Source organism: Abramis brama, assembly GCF_963993115.1.
Source record: "Abramis brama genome assembly, chromosome: 5".
Taxonomy (NCBI): Eukaryota; Metazoa; Chordata; class Actinopteri; order Cypriniformes; family Leuciscidae; genus Abramis; species Abramis brama.
The window spans coordinates 15,549,108-15,574,458 of record NC_139967.1 but is presented as its reverse complement, the minus strand read 5'-3'; the positions used below and the strand labels follow the sequence as shown (position 1 = coordinate 15,574,458).

The window sequence follows — 25,351 nt, the reverse complement described above, 5'->3', positions numbered from 1 at the left end:
TGTTACTTTGCTCACGGATTGTTTACAATGTTATATCATGGTGGCGTTACCACAAGTAACAAGTATTTATTATAACAACCATTTATACCACCAATGTAAGAAGAATAAACAATACCAACGATGGTAATGGACAATATACCAACGATGGTAAGGAAACATTGAGCACATGTTAACACTATGAGACAGAGTAGCCTACAACAGCAATGTAAATTAAAGACCCTCATCTCTGTATTTTAACCAGACCCAATGTTTATATAACAGTTTAAATTGATGAATAGTTTGGTAAATTAATAAACCTTAAATTATTCGGTGATATTTTGAAGAAGATTCACTTTGCCTAATAATTTAAACATTACAGTGTGTAATGTTCAACAGTCTCTACATAGAAGCACGTTATCGTTCTCATCCTTTGAACCTATTTAAGTGTCCATGTCTGTCTTTAAACTTTGCCCCTCCCTAAAATGAATGGGTCACATGTGTTCTTAACTTCCATGTTCAAGGCCTCCCGGCTTCAAAGGTCACTGAACCCCGGAGGCGCGGCTGACCTCTGTGCAGTAAAATGGTTGTGTAAAAGTGAGTACACATGAAAGGTTAGGATAATTTTTAAAAGCAATTAAGTTGAGCTGTTGAGTTAATTAAAAGCCTAGCTGCTTCTCAGAAAGATGAGAAAGAAGATTTTGACTTTAGCATCAGACGTTTCTCATGGCTCTTCCACATGTTAATGACTCATCATTATATATGGTTACTAAACAGATAGATAGGGTTGTAAAGTTATTGTGTTTTGATTAACTTCATTCAGAAAAAAGTTACGATTACTAACCACAAGAGGTCGCTTTAAAACACAACACCTAACAGCAGCATGTTGCAGGTCAGCACACATGAAAACTCAAGTCAAGACTACCACAACTGGCTTTTAATACTTTTAGTTCTCTAGCCTCTGAAATACATGTTTATTTCCATTTTTGTATTATAACTATTTCAAGATCATAATTACATACAATTTTCTTTTACAATGGATGCTTACAAAAACAACACGTCTGGAAAGATTGAAGCATGTCAGTTTGTGCTTCAGTCTGACCAGTAAAAATCTATTCTGTGCCATATGTAATATAATAAATCAATTTAATAACAGCATTATCACCAGTTTCATTATACAGACATTCAGGAAATAAATAAAAAAAACATCCAAATTAATTTTATTTTCAAAGTGGAACAGGGCGACAATCCTATTTGATATTATAGATCATCTATTTTAGAGCATTGTTCAATGTCCAATAGCTCTCCAAAGAGAAACGAAACGTTGCCGTCTAAATTCAGCAGCGGTCCAGAGTAACAGCCTTATCATGGCTCAAAGCAATAACAACAAAAAAAGTTGTGTGCATTTCTTTATATGGGTTTCTTCTGAGACACAATACAGTATAAATTACATTTGAATAAAAGACAATGCAATGACTCCAAACAGAATCAAGTGTTAAGTTCATTATATGTGTAATCAAATGAATTATTTCCATTTTAAAAAAGTGAAAAAAAAGAAAACAAAAATGACTGTTACTAATATGACAAAGCATATTGGCATATGCACTGTTCGAGCATAATGTGTGTTTACTTTGGGCTATTGCAAGCCACAATATTCAAGTGTTTCTTTATTTGAAAAGTCTATTTATTTATTTGAAAGTTAAAACAGATTTAACTGCCATATTATCCAGCATTGTTTTCAAGGTCTAAGACAAGTAAAACATAGACAAGTGTGAGAACATGTATAACTGTACACATTGTACTTTAAACAGATATGTTTTAGAAATATGTACACACAAAGTAATGTATCAAAGTTTAATATTCTGAGTATTTGGCATCCCCTGTATGGCAATTGTTTATGTCAGAATGCTGCGTTTGTACAGTACTCCATTACATGATATTATAACATGCATACAGCAAAACAAAACTTTGACTTAAATGGAATGGGTTTGATTCTTTAGTACATGGTATCAAGACACATTTACAGTCGGGTCACCAAAACATCAGACCCCTCGCTCACACCTGTAGAAGTACAGTTACACGAACACACCCCTAAGAAAGGCAGCAAGGAGACTGCTCCTCATTTTCTATATAGCGTGGAGAAGTGCACCTTAAGTAAATAACCCAACAAAAAAAAAATTGGTGAGAAAACCTCCCCCCCAGTAAAGTTCACAGTTCCCATTTGGGCACTAGGGGCATATTCATCAAGGTGAGTCCTAATCTTGAGGTCCATTTATAAGTTTACAAGTTCATGAGCCACAAACTGTTTCAAGCGCTCGAGGTACTGTCCATACAGCTCTACGTCGTTGTGTCCCGCGCCCTCCACCCAGAGCGGCTCCACGGGTCGCTGGCAGCGCTCGTACAGGGCCAGCCCATGGGAAAAATCAATCACCTCGTCCTCCGTCCCGTGGATCACCAGCACCGGAGAGGTGACTTTAGAGATTTTATCGATGCTAAAGAAAAAAAGAAAAAACACATGAGCAGAGTGTTCTGCAATACAGTGTCTTTTAAATCAACATAACGTGCTTTGTGAAGTAATTTGTACATGAGACAAAGGGCAATTGTAACAACAACACAAACAAAACTAAAAACTGATTTTGAGGTATGAAAGTGCTCCTTTGGATGTCCAGTATCTTCTACTGCCATCTAAAGAACACTATTTTCCTTTAAAATGTAATAAAAATGACCCCATTAACTTAATGCACATTATTTGTCTTTCTAAAACAAAACACATTCTAAAAAAATAAAAATAAATAGTTTAACCTACATAAGTATCTAGCTGAAATTTGTTCCTAAATTAGGCTATGTTCACACTGATTATTTGTGTATCCGATTTGAATCTGATCTAAATTATTGACTGTCCACACTGTGTATCGCAAGGCGCTCTTTTGTTTTCCAGCATGCCGTATCTGCATTGGTTTCTTTGGCAATGACTTTGCATTGGTAGGTATCCGCCAAAACATGGAGGGGTTTGCAACACAGATGTTTTCTTATTTACAACATGGCAATGTAAAAGCTGCGCTGGACTACTACGTCTTCTAAGGCAGCAGCAGAAACGTTGGAGGCTGGTATTCCGTGCTGTATTTTACTTTTTACATGGCGTGAGAAAGTGACATAAACCACGGAAAATCCGATCAGAGCGGTCAGACTGAAACAGATTTCCAGAAATGCGAACCACACATGAATATAGCTCAGAACAAATGAGTAAAAATTGCATTTCATGTGATTTTTTTTGCCGTTCACACTTGCTAAATCCGATTGGATTCCAATCAGATATCCACGAAAATTGGATTTGGACTGACAGTCCGAACAATAATATAATATTATTAACAGTAAAATATATTAAAGATTAAGAATATTTTAAAAGTATTTGATTTATGTGATGGCAAAACTGAATTTTTAACAGCCATTCCTCCAGTCTTCAGTGTCACATGATCCTTCAAAAAAAAAAAAAAATCATTCTAATATGCTGATTTGGTGCTCAAAAAACATTTAGCCTATTATCATTAAAGTTGAAAACTGTTATGCTGCTTAATATTTTTGTGGAAATCATGATAAAAGTAATTTTTATCAATTTAATGTGCCCTTGCCGAATAAAAGTATTAATTTCTTTAAAAGAAAACACTTGCTGACCCGAAACCTTTGAATTGTAGTATACGTTTGAAAAAAATATTTAGTTGTATTAATACATTTTTACATTAAAAATTTAAATATATTTTTAAATCAAGCATGAAAATATAAATTTCAGCTGAAATCAGACTGTTTATCCGTTATAACTGTTGTTTTAAAATGCAAGTGCACAAACACTGAACTACTTGTTGGAAGATATTTGTCACTAGAGGGCACACAATAACAGTAATGGTTAAAGTGCAGAAAACGGATGAACCAACCAGGTGCCTCGTCCGCAACATGGCTGCTGAAAGAAAGGCGTGAACAGTGCATGAACAGTATGTGTCTAATAGGTGTGAGATACAGGACAAATGAGGGGGGAAATGTGGTGGAAGAATTATGAAAAGATGGCGAGTCTAAGGTAAAATAGAGAGACTCACTTGGGGAATGCATCGAAGCAGTACGTCTTCTTTGTGTCAGGAAAAGCCACCCGCATGCCTGAGGTCAGAGGGGAGTGAAGGACGACGGCAGCGCTCTCGTACCGAGAGGCCAGATCCACCGAAGGGACTGTACCGATGCTCTGGCCGTAAATGATCACATGCTCCGGCCTGATCCCGTACCTAGAACATGACATTCAAATGAGGAGTTCAAATACAGACGCACACACACCTACACTGATGATGCTGAGATCACAACACAATTACAATGAATCAAGGTTGTTTACAGGTTGTTTAACCCACTTTTAGAACCAGACAAACTGGGAAGCAGCCTTGGTGTTTTGAATGACCGAATTGAATGACCGAATCTTTCAAAAGACTGTTCATAATCATTACGTAACCTCAATTGACATGCCCAACTTAAGTGTGATTACTTTCACAAAAAGGCATAGGCGTGAGCCAAGATTTAAGAGCAGATACTAGAACAATTTAATCATTTAAGTCATTAAATCAAACCATTCCTGCAAGTCAAGCTGCATTGCATTTCATCAAGTGATTGCTTAAAGTTTTTTTTGGTAACACTTTACAATAAGGTCCTATTAATTAATGTCATAATTAATTAATAACATTAACAATGAACAATACATTTGTTACAGTATATTTTAATCTTATTTAATGTTAGATAATGAAAATACAACTGTTCAATGTTAGTTAATGTCATGTCCATTAAATAATATTATTAACAGATACAACTTTTGATTTTAATAATGTTAGTTTATGTGAAATAATGTAGTTAAGTAATGTTAACAAATAAAGCCTTACGGTAAAGTGTTACCGTTTTGTTTTGTTTTGTATGCACTGATATTATAATTCTGGTCTAATAACCGATTATTTAAGAAAAACACTAACTTAATGATATATTCAGTAATATTCTCCACCCACGGTTCCGTACGCACTTTTTTTTTTTTTAAATAACTCATAAAACAGACAGTTCCACTAATGTATATTCTGACGATGGATACACATTCTGGCTTCCCAATATATTCCAACAGGGATGATCAAAAAACCATCACTCTTTGTAAACTTTTTTTCAATGAGAGTGCCGTATGCTCGAACATGACCAGTCATATATATGCAATTTAATACAATATGCATTCAAGAGTATGCTGAGCAACAACTAAGGAGAGAAAAAGTGAGCTGAGACAGTAATCACTGCATGATCGTGATCAATTAATCAATTACTGTCTACAGTAAAAAGCCATGAGAACAGATGATTTCAAGGAATCCAGTGAGTCAAGAATCCAAGAATCTCAGTTTCAATTCTCTTGTACAGTGAAACTTGTACAGGACCATTTGTATTTAAATCAGCAAATGACAACGTGACCATCAAAACACTTCTACTATGGAGAGGATGGTGTACTGTAAAGGTTGGTTATCCTAGGCGGCGGTGTGTCCACATTCCATGCCATATTATAAAGCGCATGATCACTTAGTCAGCTGACTGCAGTGCCACAGAGAGGTCTGGGTGAAGAGATCACGGACCTGAGATGTAAACAGAAATTACTCCAAAAATAGGTCATATGATAAGCGTAAAATAACACATATCAATCGACTTATGCTGTACATTGTACTCTGTCCAGTGTGCAATTACACAGTGAATGTTGCATTCAGTTCTCTAGTAATGCTTGACTGCTGTCTTGTTGGCAAACAGAAGGTGATAGAACTGGTTTGAAGTTGAAACTGAAGATTGTCGTTGTGTGACCAAAATAAATATAAATATTTGCGTTTGATTCACAAGTGGACCTCACATGTAACACATCATGAATTACAATTCATCCATTCAGTTACCTACACATTCATGCCACCTTAAAAAAAAAAAAAAAAAAACTTAATCTTGTTCAGATTATACAATAGGCCGTTAAGACCAATACAGTCATCAAGTTTGTCCTCAGGGACAAAAATCACATGATTCTACATTACTCTGTGTGATCATGTGAGAGGAGGTGGAATGTGTTTTGGAGAGAGGCAGAACAGATGGTCAAGGATGAGAAAAAGGAGAAGGGACTCTACAAAGTCACTCTCAAAAAGAGCATTCTTTAAGGAACAGTTCTTTCAAACATAAAAATGATTTCATTATTCACCCTCATGTTGTTTAAAACCCATATGCTGTTATTTTCCACTGAATAAGCAGGAATTTAATAATTCTTATGCAGCTTTTGCCATCCAACAGTTCATAGTTATCCAATCTGTCTAGTTTAAAGTAAAATAATGTATTTTATTTGACTTGTATTAGGGCTGCACGATTAATCGTATTTTAATCAAGGTAGTGATTAATTAAAAATAATCGTTGCAATATTTACCCCACTGATTAATTGACATTTCCATTATCTTACATTGGTAACAAGCCTCCACTAACTTTCCTGCTTGGGGGTTGCCAGGTATCAAGAGAATAAATCCCCCAAATAGAGCATTTCTCTTAAAAGGACACATTTTCTGCCCAGTGTTTCACTTAATCTGCCAACCATGCACACACACTTTCTCTGGCAGCAAACAAGCGCTGATGATCTGACAAGTGACAAACATGTACATTAGAGTTTAGCGATGTTCATTGTGATATTCTGTTTGAAATGTCATACAGCCAGTCTGTGTTCCTTCACAAGGCTGCGTGTGCGATTTGCTGCTAATAAATCTACTAAATCTGTGAGAACATGTAATAAATCCAAACATGATTCTTGAGCATATTGTTTGCGATCATGGTTGACGGATAAATGTGGTCCGTGCAACCTCTGTGCTACAATACAAAGTACAACATTTTCCATGGTTTAGCTTTTGATAGAAGCTTCTTAAGGTTTCACCTTTTTTTTCCATCATGTAAAGCAGTTGAAAACTACATCGCCATCGTCTGTTTGCAGTGTTTAATCATTTCAAAGATGAAAAAGTCAAATGAAAAAAAGATTAGTATCGTTCTTTGCTGTCTGATGAATTTGCATTTGTGGAGCGATCTCTCATTTGCAACTGAATTGCCGCTCATAAAATAAAAATATCTAATATAAAGACAAATTACAAAGCACTCACCAAAACCATGCATTATCAGAAGTCACATTAATGGTAAGTAGTGTTCAATTTACTAATTTTTGAGCAAAATAATCATGGTTATCAGTTTAACCATTATCGTGTAAGAAGATGGACTCCTTTTATTTTCACATTACAATTTTTCTTTTTATATTATCTTTTTGCCGCTTGACAGGCATGGTCAATGTGAACCGTAGGTCAATAATGACCAATTCGAATTCATTTCAAGTACATATTCAGGCTTTCAGATTCTGGAGAACTCTGATGGTCTATGGAATGGCTTTTTAGTCAGTTTTAGAAAAAGATGGTAGGGCCTCACCAAAGACCTAATTATTTAGATTACTCATAAACACTAAATGAAGTACATCCATTTCATTTCAAGCTGCTCAATATACTGGCTATAAAGATAAGAAAATTAAATCAGCACTAGGCCTATTTGTTGCCTTGACAACAAATCATAAATTGTTCAGATAAACAATAACATGTACCAGACTACCTTTCTTAATTTAATATAGCAGTTGGCTGATAGCAAGTCTACACTGATAAACTTATAGATACAAAAACCTGCTGTGTGACACCATCAGGAAGTTATTTTTTACTTCCTGGGTAGACAATGTTGCCATGACTGCAATCGAGCCTGTCCCTCCAGGACTCCCTGGGAATCAGTTGCTAGGCAACCAATCAATATTTGACTTGGAGAACTGGCTGCTGGCACCTCCCTCCCTCACCTCTCAGAGGGAACTGCGCTCCATTAAAGACGGATACTAAATTCTCACAGGCTTCTCGAGTGAGCCCCTCTCAGCCCAAAGGTCATTATATCACTTCAGGAGGAAGGAGGGCACAGGGGTCTCATTCAATACAACTGCTACTGCTGGTTGCCGTGGCGTTTCCTTTATGACATCACAGTCATCGTCTTCTGAGGGGGGAAATTCTCTCGCAGACAAAAGCCATTTCCTTTGCTTCTTCCTTTCACCGGAACGGTCTCAGACTCTTGGACTTGGAAGACAATACACATCACCGTTTTACTGTTTTGAAGACGAAACCAGACGGTTCTGTTTGGTAGAAGTTTACATACACCAAGTCTGGTTGCAAATACCTATATGAAACACACACATGCTGCAATCGCTAGCTGTGATAACAGATGGTCTTATCCGGACCAACCCCTTAGATATGAAACCGGCCCAAGTCGAGTAATTCAGGCTGCGGCAAAATATTGCACTGGAGTTCCCAGTACCATCCGCTCTTCTCGTAAATGCTTAGTGTCTATGTACGTGCGTCAACACCACCTGATGTTTCAACACTGACTCACCTGGTGAGCAGACAGAAAGGTGTGGCTGTCCTACACTAACATTACACAATATAAACAATCTCATAATGATTCTCTGCTGTGGTTAAGCAAGGCAATGCTGCCTCTAGCAGTGGCTGGGACTGAACTTGAGCAAACGCAAAAACATGAACATTGTACTTCAAGCTTGATTGGGAAATCTTTGGGAATTGGGATATGTATCGGTATTGGATATTTAATTGTTTACACCTATTTTAAGAGTTAGATCATCATCTAGCACCATATTAAAATGATAGCAATAGGTTATGGCAAACGTTTAACTCTTAAGAGCATTATGCACTATGCTTTCCTGCATGAAATAAAAATTAATTCATCCATGTATCCCATTAATTTTTTTTGGAAAAATAAATTCTAGTGAAAATGACAGACTTCTCTCTATGCCGGACTTCTCCAATCATTACATTTATTTAAATCCCGCCCCAAACGACTGCAAGCTCACATTCATTTTTTAGTTCAAAACGCACATTTCAAAATCCAGTCAACAAATGATGATGGATAGAACCAATTTCTTGTCTGATACTTTATTGTGGCTTTAAAAACCACATGTTGGAGTGAGTTACTATGCACAAGTAACATGTTTGTCGTGTATAGTATACCTTTACGATATCATCCATAACACAAAATACAATTATTAGTTTTTCCATCAGCCAGAATTTCAATATTGTTATACACACCTAAAAATGATTTACTAGTTCAAGGAGGTTAAATAATAATAACCAATGTTCAATATTTTTGTATAATGTCGACTGAATAATCTGACCTTTGTGACAACTGATTTCCAATACTATACAGTTTCTTTGCAGTGTTTAGTTTCATGGATTTCATCTCGCATGATAAAAGTCAAATCAACATTTAATGTCCATTTATTCATAAGTAGCTGTGTAATAAGAAGAATCATGTACAGAAATTCAGTATGTCTGACACATCTGGGACAGAGTGATCAATGAACTCAGTAAACGGACAGGGTACACATTCAAAACTGTGATCTTGCTACCTGATGTAAAAGCTGCTTTTTTGTGATTAGAAATCATATTTCGTTGGCCACTCAACAAAGGGACGAGCAAAAAAGCTTTGTTGCACGCCTCGCAGAGTCAATCAGTATGGTCTGATAAGCACTCTCGTCTATTGAGATCAGATGGAGAATTTCCAAGGCAAATGTTTTCAACAGACATCTAAAGGCAGGTGCTCTTTATTCTAGCTGTTTGGAAGATTATATTTTTCAGGGATGTTTAAACCATAGACTGAAAAGCAGATGAAAACCCAAAGCCCTCACACAAACACAGAAATATGTGCCTTTAAAAACACTATACTGCAGTGAAACATTTAAAGCCCAAAGACTCCTTCCACAAAAAAAAGAAAAAAAAAGGCCCTCACACCACAGCCTTTTTTTTCCCAAATAAAAGGTTTGGAGATCTGTAAAAGCACAATTTGTAATCTGGATTCTCACGATCCTCTATTTGAGCATAATTTAATAATAAAAAACAGGCAATGCTGGCCATCTTTGACAAAATGAGATTAAAATGGCAATTAAAAAGATTAGAAAGAACTGCATACAATGGTGACCTACCAAGCTAAAAAAAATGTGTTTCTATGAATAAAGAAAAAAAATTCCCAGCAGGGGCCACAGTTTTATAGCAATAAGAGAAGATTTAGATGGGCTAGCCTACTTACTCCTACTCCTCTCTCAAAACACATAAAACACCTTACACAAATATATACATAAACACACAATAAAGTTGTATTATTCAGAGTGGCAGGCAGTCAGACTAGTTTATCTGCACTGTAATCTGAATCGTGTCCTTGCGTGGGACGGCCTGATGCATCTTCTGTGGCTGATATGGCAATGCGTGGGAACATTGAAAGTGACCAGAAGAACGGCGTGAAACTGCTTCATGAGGTACGACCTAACCCTCAGGGATATGACTTGTCAAACAGCGTGGACTGTGTTCAAGAGCATCAGCTGTACTTTCTGACACCACATGCATGCATGCATGCACACATATACAGACGCAGAACACAGCTGTTATACACACACACACCCAAACCCAAAACATAATTGTGGTCACGAACACAAAGCCATTTTGTATGTTATTCTCCCTCTTGCAAGAACGACGAAAATGCAAAATCTTGCTACATCGAAGTACAAGCAATTAACAGAACTAAGTTCTCATGACCATTAACCCCAGATGACACACATGTACGGCAAGACAAATAGGAATTTAGGGCACATGATACAGTGAACGGCCTTGAGATAGTTTCTCTATGTCCACAGTGTCTCAAATAGCTGCCACTGGGAGAAAAAAAAGTTAGTGTGATTCAGCTATCTATGAGGAAATTAAACTTTCCTTTGCTACACTCTTCAAAAATCTAAATACAACCACAGTTTGAAACAAAACATGACTCTTGACATTTTAAGTCCATCGCAAAGGACTCCAAAGGATTTATAAAAAGCACAGGACACGCAGATGGGGGATGGGATTCAAGGGGTAAAGGCAATATTAAATATACCCCCCCCAAGCCCTAGGAACTCACATGAACAAAGACCAAAAGCAGAGTAAACCGGCTAGATATTCAAACATTTGTGTAATTATTTTATAGACCCATAGTAATATGAATGGGTAGTATTTGGGATATTCAAATCTACATATTTTTTAAATCAACCAGTTGGGGGGTTGCTGTGTATAAATAGAATGGTGTCAGGTTCACTTCACACGTTTTAAATGCTGTTGACACAAAGCATTCTTGCGTTTAAAAAGGCGCAGGACGGAAAAAGGACAAAAACACAGGACAAAAGCACCTTGAGAAGTATTTTTAAAGTCAATGGAACAGAATGCAGGGGTCTCAACTCAAGACATGTTTATAAAAGCTAGACTATATTTAACTTGCCCGCCATTTGCAAAAACAATACACTAAAAACAAGAAACGTGGCACAAGTGCTTTTAATGGGGGAATTTTTTTTTACCATACTCATTTACTGCAGTAAATGAGAATTTGAATGACCACTTGATAAAATTGACCGTAAAAGACTTTCATAATGTTACAAACGATTACTGTTTTAAATAAAATTCTGTTCTTAAGAATGTTCTATTCATCAAAGAATCCTGAAAAAGACTAATGGTTTCCACAAAAAAAAAAAAACTGTTTTCAACATTCATACATAGTAATAAGAAATGTTTCTTTAGCACCAAATCAGTGTAATATGTTCTCTGAAAAATCATGTGACACTGAAATCTAAAGTATTGGCTGCTGAGAATTCAGCTTTGCCATCAAAATAATTAATTATTGCAGTGCATTACAACTATATGACAGGAAGATCTAAAGAAACCAACATCATGTTTATTAGATTCCATACTCACAAAACTACTGAAAGAGTTGTTACCTGTAGCAGAAAAGCCCCTTCTCAACATTACCTACTCGTCTCTAACTCTGGGTCATGTCCCAAGACCCTTCAAGCTGGCTGTTATTAAGCCTCTCATTAAGAAACCACAACTAGATCCAAATGAATAGGCAAATTAGAGACCCATTTCAAATCTTCCATTCAGCCCATGTCTGAAAAAACTAGAAAAAGTTGTGCCCGCTCCAGTGTGATCCTTTTTGCAAAACAATTATATTTATGACATTTTTATTCATTTCATTTTGTTTATTTAAACGGGGAATTATCCAGGTTAACGCCAGTAAATGATGGAGTACCCCAAGGGTCTGTTTTAGGCTCTCTGCTATTTTCAATATACATGCTGCCCCTTAGTAATATTATTAGTAAACATGGAATTAGTTTCCACTGTTATGCTGATGATACTCAGTTATTTATTTCATCATGTCCAGATGAAATCTCAAAATTATCCAAATTGACAGATAAATCTTCGATTACCAGTATTTGAATTTGATTTGAATAAGAAATGAGGTATTACTTATTGGACCAAAAATGTACACAGAATCTCTTAGAGTACAATGTGCATTTGTTACATCGCTAAGCTATGGAAAATATTATCTGTTTCCGATGCTGAAAAGCTAGTTCATGCATTAATGACCTCTAGACTAGATTACTATAATGCTTTACTAGGTGGTCCTGCGTCCTCAATAATCAAGCTACAGTTATTCCAAAATGCAGCTGCTAGAGTTCTAACCAGGTCAAGAAAATATTATCATATAACCCCAATTTTATCATCTCTTTGCTACACTGGTTACCTATTAAGTTCCGTATCGATTACAATGTATTGCTACTGATCTATAATGCCCTAAATGGTGTAGCTCCTGTGTGTTTAACTGATCTTCTGTCACGCTACAACCCATCATGCTCTTTAGGGTTACAAAACTCTGGACTTTTGGTAGTACCTTGGATATTTAAGTCCACTAAAAGAGGGAGAGCATTTTCATATTTGACTTTTTAACTCTAGAATAGCCTTCCTGATAATGTTCAGGGCTCAGACACACTCTCCCAGTTTAAACCTAGATTAAAGACATCTCTTTAGCCAAGCATCTCATAACCTTGCACTCCAGTTATATCAGATCAAATGCGCATGACTATCTATTGCTTTAAATGTTATGAACAGCAGCTACGCTAATTATTTTCCATTTGCTTTCTGGGTATCTAGAGATTATGCAAGCTCCAGTTTGGATCCAGCCTCTTATCAAGAATAAAACAATATGTATTGTGAAAAGCTCTATACAAATAAATGTGAATTGAATTATATTTTTGAAGTAGGCTATATTACAATAGAAACATTTTTTTAAATTGCAATATTTACAAACATAAAAAAACTCTTACTGCCACTACTGAATAGAGTCATTCTATTTAGGAAGTGTAGTAAGAGGCCAGTGTGACTTCAGATGGGGAAATGTGATGTAAGAGACAAAAAACTAAAAGCAAACCTGATAAACACAACTGATGATGACAACAGAAGAAACAGTCTGTTTGTGAAAAGCCTCAAACAACTATCCGAATGAAGTGGCTTTCAGGTGTACTCTCACCTTGTTCTTAGTGCATGCCAGGCAGCGTCCACATCAGCATACAAATTCTTCTCTGAAGGCTTTCCTGAGCTTGCCCCATAACCAGAGTAGTCATAGGAGAACACGTTGCAGTTGATGCGGGAGCCCAAGCCGATGTAGAAGCTACTCATCTGACCCAAGTCTACAGCATTACCATGGGAAAATAACAAGGTGTAGCGAGCGTTGGGAGAACATCGCACAAACATACAGGCGATTCGGTTCCCCCTAGATGTCCGGGTCATGAAACACTCAATGGCGTCCTTCTCCCGGGCAGAGTACTGCCAATCCGCACGCTCAGAAAGGTGGAGGGTCCAGCGGCTGCCGCTCTCGTCACACATGAGGGTGTAGGTGGGCTCCGGAGGAAGGAAGGCCAGCTTAGAGGCTATTCTGCTCGGGCACGGCGGACAGCAGAAAAGGCAACACAGCTCACTCAATGACAGGTGATTCATCCTTCACTTGAGAAGAACAACACAGCAGATTGGAAAATGAGTGAGGTGGAAACACAAAAAATAAAAATGTTTGTCTTAAAATGATCCTTCACTGAAATGAAAATTCTCAACCCCATGTTGTTTCAAACCTGTATGGCTTTCTTCTGAGGGACACAAAATAAGATATTTTTTGAACAATATCTTCTTAATCTTTTTTTTCTTTTTTTTAAATAATATTAAAGTAAAAGGGTGCCAAAAATTGTTTTTCAACCCCACTGAATTTAATGTTGTGGACACTGACATTTAACAGTTAAATATAGTATAATATAATATAATATAATATAATATAATATAATATAATATAATATATATCTTCTTTTGTGTTCCACAGAATAATGAGTGTCATACAGCTTTAAAACAACAAAATTCTAAATTATAACTTTTACATTTTTAAAGGTAAAGCATCAAGATTGAATCTGCATAGTAAGATGAGACATTGGCATTTTACAAACAATGTATTTACCCAATGAAGACATAATAGTTTACTTAAGATGAGTAAATAGATGCAGACCTCTTATAACTCAACTGACAAATTCCTTGTGTGTGTGTAAACATAATTGGCAAAAAAGCTCATTCTGAAAAGCTCAACAGAAATGTTGTGATCCAGTACAATGGGTGAGTATGTCCTTAAATTGTTTATTCCATGTAGCTTAAAGTAAATCAATATTAAAAGTCCACACTGTTAGGATGCACAAAAAATACAAACTTAACAGTATCTGGGATGAAACTAAACAGATTTCATTAACAAAAATGTTCAATATTCACCCCGTATTAGTGCTAATTTGATGTCATTAATAATGACTCTCAGACTTCACCCTGAGGTTAGCTTTGATGTGTGCTATCATCGATCAGATCACTTTTTCTATATGTCATGACAGCTGAAAAACACCCTCATTTTTTGGTTTCTAGGCTAGGCTCCTTTGTTATAGCCAATGTTTTACAAACCTGAGAAACATACCATCAGTAATCCACATCACTGCTTCATAATATTCCAAACATTTGTCTAGAATTTCATTGAAACCGCTTAACCACCTTATTATGAACTCCAAGTAGGTGACCACATTCATTTAGTACCAAAATAACCATTTTTAACAATATTCTTAATTTACTGGCAGACCATAGAATTTGGTAGCAGAGAGGAAAAAACACTGTGAATCAGACCCAGATCTGACCCATGATAAGCAAATCCCCACCCTCAATTTCATTAAGCAGGAAACCATCTTGTTTGGGGCATTTGGACTTCACATTGAAGGGAAAGCAAAAGCTAAAATTATCATCACAATATTACATATCACACACGACATCCCAAATAATTAGCTGAGGTTAATCTTTTTAGCATTATTATTAAAGGTCAAATGGGGGGTGGGGGGTACAAGAACCTGTTCTTTCACTCACTAGAAGGTTTTTAAAGATTAGCCTATTTCCCTTTAAGTAATAAACAGACACTTGGCCCACATGAATTTATATTCAAATAAACATTAGATACTTGTTATTCACACTATATACATTATACATATATAAAACTTAATGATTCGATATATAAACATACAGGATTATTACAAGATGATATTAAGATCTACATAGATATTACAAGATGATATTTACAAGGTATCAGTGACAATGACACTGAACTCAATTGAATCAAAAGTGTTTGCTAACTGAAACAAGCTTAGTTAACATATTAATTACATTATTTAATGAGTGTAACAGTTTAACTGAAAAGGCTGAAACCAGCTATTTTGTTAGCTAATTACCTGTGTTAGAAGGTCTTGAGGTTGGTGAGTGCAGAAACGCTTTGATCTGGTGAAGTCGCAGTATTAGATGAGTCAGATATGAGATTCCCTTTAACAGATCACCCCGTCCACTTAGCCAGATCAAGAGTCCATCAAAACCTGCCTCTAGTCCGTCCGATCTTGTCAACATGTGGCCACTGTTTAATAGTCAAACGAAATCAAAGGCTGAATGTGTTAATACCTAATCTAATCCGTCCGGTACGGGTGATCTCATCTCTCACCAACGCGTGCCCACTGCCCAACGCTGGCTTTCTTCTGATTTTCTTGCGGAATGCCGGATATAAACGTCAACGTTGAAAGCTCTATTGGCCAATCAGATTAATGGATAGATATGCTCGACCAATCACCCGCGTCCTCTCTGCACACGGATGATGTCGAAAACACAATAACAAGTTGATTAATGATTTTGCCGTTATTTATCCATAACTCTATATAATGCTAACTTTGTTGAGAATTAAATAGAGCTAAACATTTTTAACGTTTGCCGTGCTTTGTGAAGTTAGCAATCTTTCGTTTCGGTTTTTTAGTTGAAAAGCATTAACCAATTGCTATTTACTTCCGCTATTTTCGCATTGCGTCAATAGTCACTTTAAAACGTGTGAAGCCACGCGGTTTCTTGTTTAGGCGTTTTAAACGGTTACCGGTAATATAGTTCATATGTTTTAACGTTAAAATGAGCAATCAAAAAGGTAATGTTTCCCGTTCGCGAGGCCAAAAACACCAGAATGTAATTGCCTTCAAAAATGACAAGTACGGTGCAAGCGCACAAGTTAAGGTAAGCTCGTGCTACAATAAACAGTGTAACGTTAGTTTCTTATTTAACGTTTATATAATATCAGCTTTGTTGCTATTGCGATGTTCAAGATATTTTTTCGTGTATTTTGTTTGAATTTGTATGCATTCTTCTGTTTCCAGAAAGCCAAAACAAAGGTTCATGATGGTCTTTGCCAACACTGCAAAGGTGTGCTGGAGTGGAAAGTCAAGTACAACAAATACAAGCCCCTTACACAGCTACGAAAATGGTGAGATGAGCGAGGATTTATTGCATAGTAACGGATAATAGGCAAATAAACTCTTCCACAGTTAACCTCTTAACCTCTTCTGAATATGTTGTTTCTGTGGGGTTGTTTTTTAGTGTGAAGTGTCTTCAGAAAACAGTGAAGGATGCCTATCATGTCATGTGTAAGCCATGTGCACTAAAGTTGGAGCTTTGTGCCAAATGTGGAAAGAAGGAAGAGATTGTTATTCCGTAAGTAGATTCAGACCTCTTTTTGAAACATCTGATCATGTACAAATATGTGCAAATTGGTATAGTGCACTACTTTAGTATAAATCTATATTTACGTAATGTAAATACTTGAGAAAATATTTAAAACATGCCCTGCAATATTCAACTGTAAAGTTTAGACTGCATCATGTAACATCTATCTATCTGGGGCGTTTCCTCTGAGGAGGCAAGGGAGGCAGTGTCTCAAAAAAAACTGGATGAGAAAATAATCGATATTGCACAAAATAAAAAAGTGCAAATATTACAAAATGTGACATTAAAAAGTGTAAAAGTCACTCCTTTTAACAGATCCCCAAAAGCATGCTGTAAGTTTGATGAGGGGTAATTGAGAATGAATGGGGGAAAGTCACGTGAGAGGAGGCAATGCCTCCATCTTGTCTGATTGGATATTATCGGTTATGATTGGTTCCTGCGATAAATCGCAGGATAAAAACACCCGCAAATTAAGAAAACATCTTTATCAGTTTCACAACGTGTGCTCCAAATACTCAAAACACAACCAAATACAGAAACGCGCTGCAAAAGTTCACAACACAACCAAATACAGAAACACGCTGCAAATAGCACAGACCACAACGGAAACGTTTCCAGGTGACCCCAATAAGTGACGAACCCGGCTGGGACATACTTATTTCTTGTGAGCATCCCTATGCCCTACTCCCTTCTGAGGGCAGACGGCAGAGCCCTTGAAGTGGGGACTTTGGAGGGTGCAGGGCACTTGTGTGCCATTATGTTAGCCGTTTGGAACGCGCTTGCTGAAGGGAGCAACGAAATACAACGTAATTTCCTCATTATTTTCACCTGGGATGTTCCCATGACAACTCAGCACCGTGTCCATCAACTGAATAGCTGTTATTGCCAGAAATATATTATTATTGCTGTTAACATAACTGTTGCAAATAAATATACATTTTATACAAAAAAGGTTTTTAAAACATGCGTTATAAAGGCTATCTGTGTGTGAGTGTCTCAACTTTAAAACTTTCCATCTTATCTTTGGACCATGCATTACCTAACATTTCTTATGAAACTTATTTAAACATAACATGACAACATTTGTACAATGTAACTGATGTATAGATTAACATCTTTCCCTCATGTTCTTTTTCTCTGTCTTTTTTATTTATTTATTTTAGTTTTCAGCTCATTGTTCTTTTCTCATTAGTATTCTGATGACATTGAACATATTGTTAACATTTTGTATATTGTATACAAAGTTGTATGTCATGTAGGAAACTTTTTCTTCAAAGCAGAGACCAGGAGACGTTGGGATCGCGTTCAAACAGAAGTTATTCTTTATTGAGAACTTCGCTGTACGTTGCTGCAGTTCTTCCAACAGTCTGACTAAGGGAACGTTCTCTTACAATTTATATACATTTAGGGACAGGAATCAAAACTTTGTGATGAGACAGGTTTAGGAACCTGTTCTAGACTGAGAGTGTTTCCAGTCCTAATCCACTCATCATATCTATTCAAATGCTGAGACTCGAGTACAGGACTGGCAGGACTCTCTTGCTAAAACACAAGCTCCAAGAGCCATTAAGAGTTTCAGTAAAACAGGACTGGCCGGAGTCTATTGCTAGAAACTCTGATAATCATCATTTATACATAACCTTAACATGCTAAATTCAATGTACACCTAAATTAAACATTTAATAAATTTGTAATACAACAGTTATAAATGTCATCTCTTTATGTTTTGCACAAAAAAAAATAAAAAAAAATAAAATAAAGTAGACTTTGAGCTGTAAGCACGTCCCAGCCGTGTTCGTCACTAAATTGGGGTCCCCTGGAAACATTTCCTTTGTGGTCTGTGCTATTTGCAGTGCGTTTCTGTATTTGGTTGTGTTGTGAACTTTTGCAGCGCGTTTCTGTATTTGGTTGTGTTTTGAGTATTTGAAGCACACATGTGTTGTGAAACTGATGAAGATGTTTTCTTAATTTGCGAGTGTTTTTCTATTTGCACGTGTTTTCTTCAGTTGCAGCGCGTTGAGCTCTCTCGGCCACCGTATAATCAGACAATGATGGCGTTAAATTAGTTAAAGACTAATTAAAAAGTAAACAAACAACTCGGCCACTTAGATATCACCGCTTTGTCATCTAAAAATCAAACTTGAAATGGCCTGAAACATGACTGTGGGGGTTTTGGTAAGAAATCAGTTTGGGGAAATAAAAGGTACATCTGCGTGTCTGTGACCAGTGTGTTCAAGCTTGATGACTGAGGAAAATAAGTTGATTTATTAAAAAGAAAAGCTGAACATTTACTTTACAAATAATAGTTTTATCTAAAAAATCTGTTTTATCACAATTTGTACATCATTATGGCAACAAAATGTGTTTAAGTGCAGCACATGTGCCATCTTGTGGACATATACAGTAAATGGTGAATTGATTTTTTTACAGCAAGATATTCATATATTTCAGGCTGCTCAGTGCTCTGCTATTCCTTCAACATTGCATTATTAGAGAGACTAAATTAATAAGATTATTAAGTGTGCTTGCTGAAAGCAGCACACTTATTGTTCTTCTTAAGTTTTCTTCTTCTTCTTCTTCTTATTATTATTCCCGGGAGATAAATTTTGGCCAGCTCCTGCGCCTAGGCCCTTTGAGACAGAAACACCGTTCCAACTTTAAAACGTACGGTCAGTACCGGTGTAAGTTGCTCGCGAAGATGACATCACGAGTCCATGTCGTTTGTCCGCCATAGTGGATTGAACAGAAAGCGAAACTAAAGTTTCACAGGTCACAAATTTGGTCCGAACTTCACGAAACTAGACGTACATGATCCTTGGACCAAGCCTCACAAAAGTTACTAGAAGGATTTTTGATTTTCGGAAGCATTTGCCCGTCACAGCCAAACGAAATCAGCGGCTTAGTCGCCAAAACAGGAAGTAGGTCATATTTCAGGAACGCTGTCACGTATCGAAACCAAACTTTGTACATTAACTCGAGACTCCAATGTGAGGATGCACAAGATCTGATTTTTTTTTATTTTTTTTTATTTCAGGCTAATTGACAAACCCATTTACCTATGTCTATGCAAAAGAGTTTCACCTCACACATTTAATGTTAATGCATTTAGACAGTAGGTGGCACTGTTATATTACTTTTCACAGAGCTGCCAAGTCAGTGTATAGACTGCATTCGTTTTTACTAGGTTTGTCTTAATAAATGCAAGGGCCTGAATTTCGTTTTTTGCATCGGTCTTATTTAATCATCTTCATTTATTAATATATACAGATTTGTATGCATGAATTGTGCATTTCCAGTTCTCAAAACAGTTAATAACAAACAAAAACAAAAACTTTATACAAAATACATCATGCTCTTCTTCGCTAACCGAACAAACAATTAATTGTCTGTGGCTGTGTTTGTGCGCACGGGAAATATGCTGCGCATAACAATAGAAAACAAGGAGAAATGCGCAGTCACATTGCTCAAACAATCAACAACGTCGCTCTAAGGTGCGTTGTGGACTGCGAAGTGGACTTCACAGGGTTTTCCGCCATCTTAAGTGCGATTCCAATCCGAAGGGAGCGAACATGTTCAGTTCGAAGGGCACTGCGCACGGCATAGGGAATAAGGGAACATCGATACATCACTTCACAGGAAGTGGAGAGCGATGATCACCCAACTGTCATTTCGCGCACCACGTCATCACCAGTCAGAACGGTCATAACTAATGATGGAGGAGTTTACGTATGTGTGTAAGTATTCATACATTTCGCCATTGTTATACAAATGACAGTATTTTAACGGTTATTGTTGTGAATATTACATATACTACTTTTGATGATTATAATTTACCTCAGTGAATGCAGCCAGCTTAGCTAGTTTGTGAAGTAAAGTGATTTTATTTTAGGTAGCCTAGTTGTAAAATAGTGCAATATAATTGTAAATATATAATATAATAATAAAAATTAAAATATGAATATAGTTCTATATATATTTATGTTATATCATAATCTGCGCGACCCCGTCGTTGACTTTCTTTGATGACGTTTGCAGGGCGTTTCAAATGAGCGGTTATTGTCAGTGAAGTCCACTTCAACTGATATACCGTGTTCAGGGAGTAGGGGAGCAGTGAACACTGCGTATGGACCCTGTCGAATGGAACGCACCTTAGATGTGTAAAAACAAGTGGAAAGCGCGTGCGCGCTGCTCTCTCCTTTCCACAAGCGCTTGCTGTCCCGTGCGTCTGTCGTTGCTATGCAACCATGAACTGCGCTCTCCATGATGACAAGGAAGTATCAGCAAAAGATTAATTGATTTCTAGCCCTTGCATTAGCTTTACTACTAGATATAGTTATGGAGATGAAAAATAATAAGGCGCCCTGTACAGCTATGATCAGCTGTTCGGCTGAACATTCAATGTTGATGTTACGCTGCAAGCTGATCAGTTGGTTCGTTGCTGCCGCGCTCTATCACTCGCACACCATAAAGAGCAAATTGTTTTTTAATGTTTCAATTTCGTGATTAAAATGACATAATTTGGAAGCGGATAATTTCTTCACAAACAGCTCATTATGACTCAATGTTAGAATGCTGCACCTACACTCGATAGTGTGAATAATATCAGCGCAACGCAGACCTGTCTACGGCCAGGGCTCAGCGGAAGACAGAAAATGCCAGTCCAGCGCTGATTGAGGAATTAAATTCGAAAATAAAAGACAGTTTGACATCTTTTTTTCTCGCATCTGTGAATTTATTTTTTAATCATTTGCTCTGAGATGAAGCGAATATATTTGTGCGGGAATTTCTCGCACTATAAAAGCTAACCTTGCGGGAATGGTTTAAATTATGCGCAATCCCCACATTCCCGCACCAAAATTCAAGCCCTGAAATGGCAGCGGGATGTGTAACTCTAGCATATGGCGCATATGGCATATAAAGTTAGGCAAGGCCAAACAGCGTTATCCATGTTGTTGCGATTGCATCGCTAGAATAAGCTAATAGTGAAACTGATAGCGTTTTTCATTTAATTACAATATGAGGACTGACGGTAGGCTATAAAAATCAGCGTTTCTGTGTAGGTGATGACAACCATCTTGACAGCAGCAATCAAAGCATCGCTAATTACGGTAGACCTTAATTTGAGATAGTAAATTTTTTCCTAATCAAAAGGAACACTCAGCCACAGAACAGCTGGGTGAGTTTTGTATTTGCTTGTTGGATACAGTAAATTAAGACTGTCAACTTCTTTTCAATACTATTTCATCACCCAAAACACTCCCACTCTCTGCTGTATATTCATAACCAATTATTTCAAAACCAACAACCAAGCCACATAAACAATGCCATTGGCACTAGTCTACATTGTAGACATGTCTACACCTTTTTGCACAATCTTGAAAAAAGTACTATTGTTGAAATTCTCAGATCAAGCAAACTTCAACGCACCCTTATCCACTACCTGCTAACGTTAGTGAACCGCACCCGAACAAGCACACTTTGCAGTTCCTCCGGAAATGCATTTTTCTAGTTTTAACTTAAATCTGTTGTGTATATATGTTGAAGTGTATTGAACTATTTACGGTGACAAATTAAGTGTGCTTAAGAATTCACTGCTGTGCTTAGAATTCAATGCTTTTTTTTTTAGGCTCGACCAGGAGGAGGAAGGAGAGGTAGAAGCAAAGGGGCAGGAAAAAAGAGATGAGGAGGAGGATGAAGATTTCAATGACATTGGAACTAACAATGATGAATTTGATAGTGATTAAGAAGCCAAAGTGAATTAACATTTGCCATCTTCTGTATGCATTACCAGCAAACCGCTAAACCCAAGAACACTGTATCTAAGGGAAAATGAGAGTGGATATTGGACATTTGCTTACCTGTTCACCTGCTGTTAATTGGGGAAAGACTCCCAGGAGGTGTTTTCCTGTTTGCTGTAATGATTGTTTTTTTCCCATCTTGACCACTTGCTATGATCTAGAATGAACTGACAAAGTAACCCTCATTCTAGTAGATGTTTCTTTAAAATCAGCAAAAGCGCACTGAAGAAGCTGTTGCCAGAATAATTTTAAAAAATACAGTAAAAATTAACATTTACAGATCGACCTAACTTTCAAAAAAAGGTAAATCCAACAGCCCTTTCCTTCTGAATTAGCAAGGCCATTTTGCTACTTAAATCTGTTTTGTACTTTTAACTTAAACTGATATCCAACATCATAATACTGGTGGTACAGAGAAAAACACATGTAAAATGTTCATCACAAGTAGCTTTTCTACAAGCTGATAATAAATAATACTAATAAATAGAAAACGCACGTCATGGTAACATCATGATGTGACACTAAAATAATGCAGAAATATTCATTTAACAACATAAGATGTAATAAAACCCTAATGTGCATAAATTATACAAAAAATTAAAACCATCAAATTTGAAGTGTAACAGGGAATTTAGGAAAAGTCAGTTTACAGCTTATTGACAATTACAAGATGATTTGCTCTTTTTACTTCAGAAAGTAGTACGTTTAACAGTATTTTACTGTAAAATTACACAATGTCAGGTTAGATCTATTTCAGTTTTTCTTACTATAACCAATTAACAGGTTTTTATTGCCCCATTTTCAGTCTTTTACAGTTAAAATTACAATAATTTGTACAGTGCCATCCATGTTATCTATTATGAATGAGAATGAGTTTATATTAAGTACATTTGGTCTTCACAGTCTTCATGTAAATGGAAAAACAGAAAGTACTGATGGAACAGGTCCATTTAATAAACCTACAAGCAAATGTTGACATGCTGCTTAGACAGCACAAATTTACACCTCCTTTGTCCTGTTTTCTGTTTTGCTGTCTGATTTTTTTTATTGTTTTTTTATAGCTTTTTTAAAACATCCTCTTGCATATCATTATGAGCATTAAATAATAATTTGATATAAACCGTAAGCCATATCCATTCCATTAACTAATTCCAACTTTCAATTAATCGCAATACAATATGAACACAATAGATACATTGCGCCTAAAACAATTTTTTGTAAGTACATAAAGTAGTAGTTAAAGACCAACACAGATCTGTAGAATAACTTATCTGAATAAAAAAAGAGTGACAAGTAACATGGTAAATCACCATGTGATCGCAGAAGTTATGTGAGATCATAGTCAACTATTTCAAGATTTTTAGGGCAAACTCATGATTTTTAAGGAACTGAAACAAGAATGGTCTGTTTCACCCTTTGTGCAGCATCCTTCTGAACTACCTGTGACAAAGTTCTGGAGAAGTTAATAACATGAGTGTCAGAACAGGATCCAAAAATAGACTGTTTAGTGGAATATTTAAGAGACTGTAGCCTTTAACCCTGGATTTATGTAATGCTGTTTAACCATGTGCACGTAATGAAGCAAGAGGCTAGTCCAGTATCACATGTATGACCATTGCGTGCACAGATTTCTTCATTTCTTTTTTTAATTATTTTTCCAAGTTAATAAAAGCCATAAGGAAAGTGAAAATGCTGTCAAGACTGTTTTTCACCTCAATAGCAGAACTTACTGAATAAGATCAGCTATGTGCAGGCGATTATGTAACTTCATTTCAGAGCAGGTCTCATGTGCAATGGACAATACATGCGGTTTTATTCTGTATCATTACAATGCCTTTTATTTTTTTGTCTGTTGTATATGTAGTTTAAGTGTTTGTCTTCTTGTTATAATACTTGTTGACTGTGTCAGATGAGACTGTGATATCCTGTATGCCCAAGTGTTTTACAGTCAAGTTTCCATGGACACTGTTATTGTTGAGTAAGTGATTACGAAATGGCAATTGTTATAAGACATAAAAGAGCCTATTAGTGTTGATGAAAGAGTCACCACGTGACCACAACTCTTTTGAAAAGTTCACTAATCATAATTTTTGTGTTAAAATAACTATTATTCATCGGTTGTGCTGTCATTTGGGTCCAGACAAAATTCATTATCAATTTTTAAAGCACATACCCCAAAGTATATTATCTCTTCGTTTGGATAACTTCAACTTTGTCTGGTCTTCTGGACAAATACCATCCTCCTGGAAAGAAGCAACTGTAATCCCAATACCTAAACCAGGAAAAGACCATACATAACTATCAACCAATCGCTCTTACCAGTTGCCTCTGTAAAACAATGGAGAGAATGGTAAATAATCAACTTGTTTGGACACTGGAATCGAAGAAACAAATAAGTGATTATCAATGTGGATTTAGACATGGAAAGTGCACTTTGGATCAATTAATCCGACTGGAAACTTATATCAGAGATGGTTTCATTAGAAAAGAACATGTTGTCGCTGTCTTTTTTGACTTGGAAAAAGCATATGATACAACATGGAGATA

The 25,351-nt window shown here is 36.5% G+C and overlaps 2 protein-coding genes across 3 annotated transcripts; one reads left to right on the top strand and one right to left on the bottom strand.

Moving 5' to 3' along the window:
* Positions 1–1,372: 1,372 nt before the first annotated feature.
* Positions 1,373–16,021, bottom strand: abhd17b (abhydrolase domain containing 17B, depalmitoylase). 2 transcript variants are annotated; one of them, XM_084114185.1, is made up of 4 exons: positions 15,707–16,021; positions 13,447–13,919; positions 4,065–4,244; positions 1,373–2,468 (listed from the first exon to the last, which is right to left on the bottom strand). In XM_084114185.1, exons 2-4 carry the CDS (start codon positions 13,911–13,913, stop codon positions 2,249–2,251), a joined length of 867 nt encoding a protein of 288 aa, XP_083970311.1. In that variant the 5' UTR covers positions 13,914–13,919; positions 15,707–16,021; the 3' UTR covers positions 1,373–2,248. The 2 variants fall into 2 exon arrangements, with proteins under 2 accessions (XP_083970311.1, XP_083970312.1); XM_084114186.1 differs by having other exon boundaries at positions 13,447–13,914.
* A 35-nt stretch (positions 16,022–16,056) lies between these two features.
* On the top strand, positions 16,057–23,806 carry cUnh9orf85 (chromosome Un C9orf85 homolog). Its single transcript, XM_084114187.1, has 4 exons — positions 16,057–16,520; positions 16,661–16,767; positions 16,881–16,994; positions 22,633–23,806. Exons 1-4 carry the CDS (start codon positions 16,419–16,421, stop codon positions 22,748–22,750), a joined length of 441 nt encoding a protein of 146 aa, XP_083970313.1. The 5' UTR covers positions 16,057–16,418; the 3' UTR covers positions 22,751–23,806.
* The last annotated feature ends 1,545 nt before the right edge of the window (positions 23,807–25,351 follow it).

Bases quoted from the DNA above. Each gene is read 5' to 3' on its own strand.
- cUnh9orf85 (XM_084114187.1), top strand. From the start codon at position 16,419: ATGAGCAATCAAAAAGGTAATGTTTCCCGTTCGCGAGGCCAAAAACAC. The intron at 16,521-16,660 runs GTAAGCTCGTGC...TTCTGTTTCCAG, and splicing joins GTGCAAGCGCACAAGTTAAG to AAAGCCAAAACAAAGGTTCA. The intron at 16,995-22,632 runs GTAAGTAGATTC...TTTTTTTTTTAG, and splicing joins AAGGAAGAGATTGTTATTCC to GCTCGACCAGGAGGAGGAAG.
- abhd17b (XM_084114185.1), bottom strand. From the start codon at position 13,913: ATGAATCACCTGTCATTGAGTGAGCTGTGTTGCCTTTTCTGCTGTCCG. The intron at 4,245-13,446 runs GTGAGAGTACAC...GTCATGTTCTAG, and splicing joins TGGCATGCACTAAGAACAAG to GTACGGGATCAGGCCGGAGC. The intron at 2,469-4,064 runs GTGAGTCTCTCT...TTTTTTCTTTAG, and splicing joins TGCTTCGATGCATTCCCCAA to CATCGATAAAATCTCTAAAG.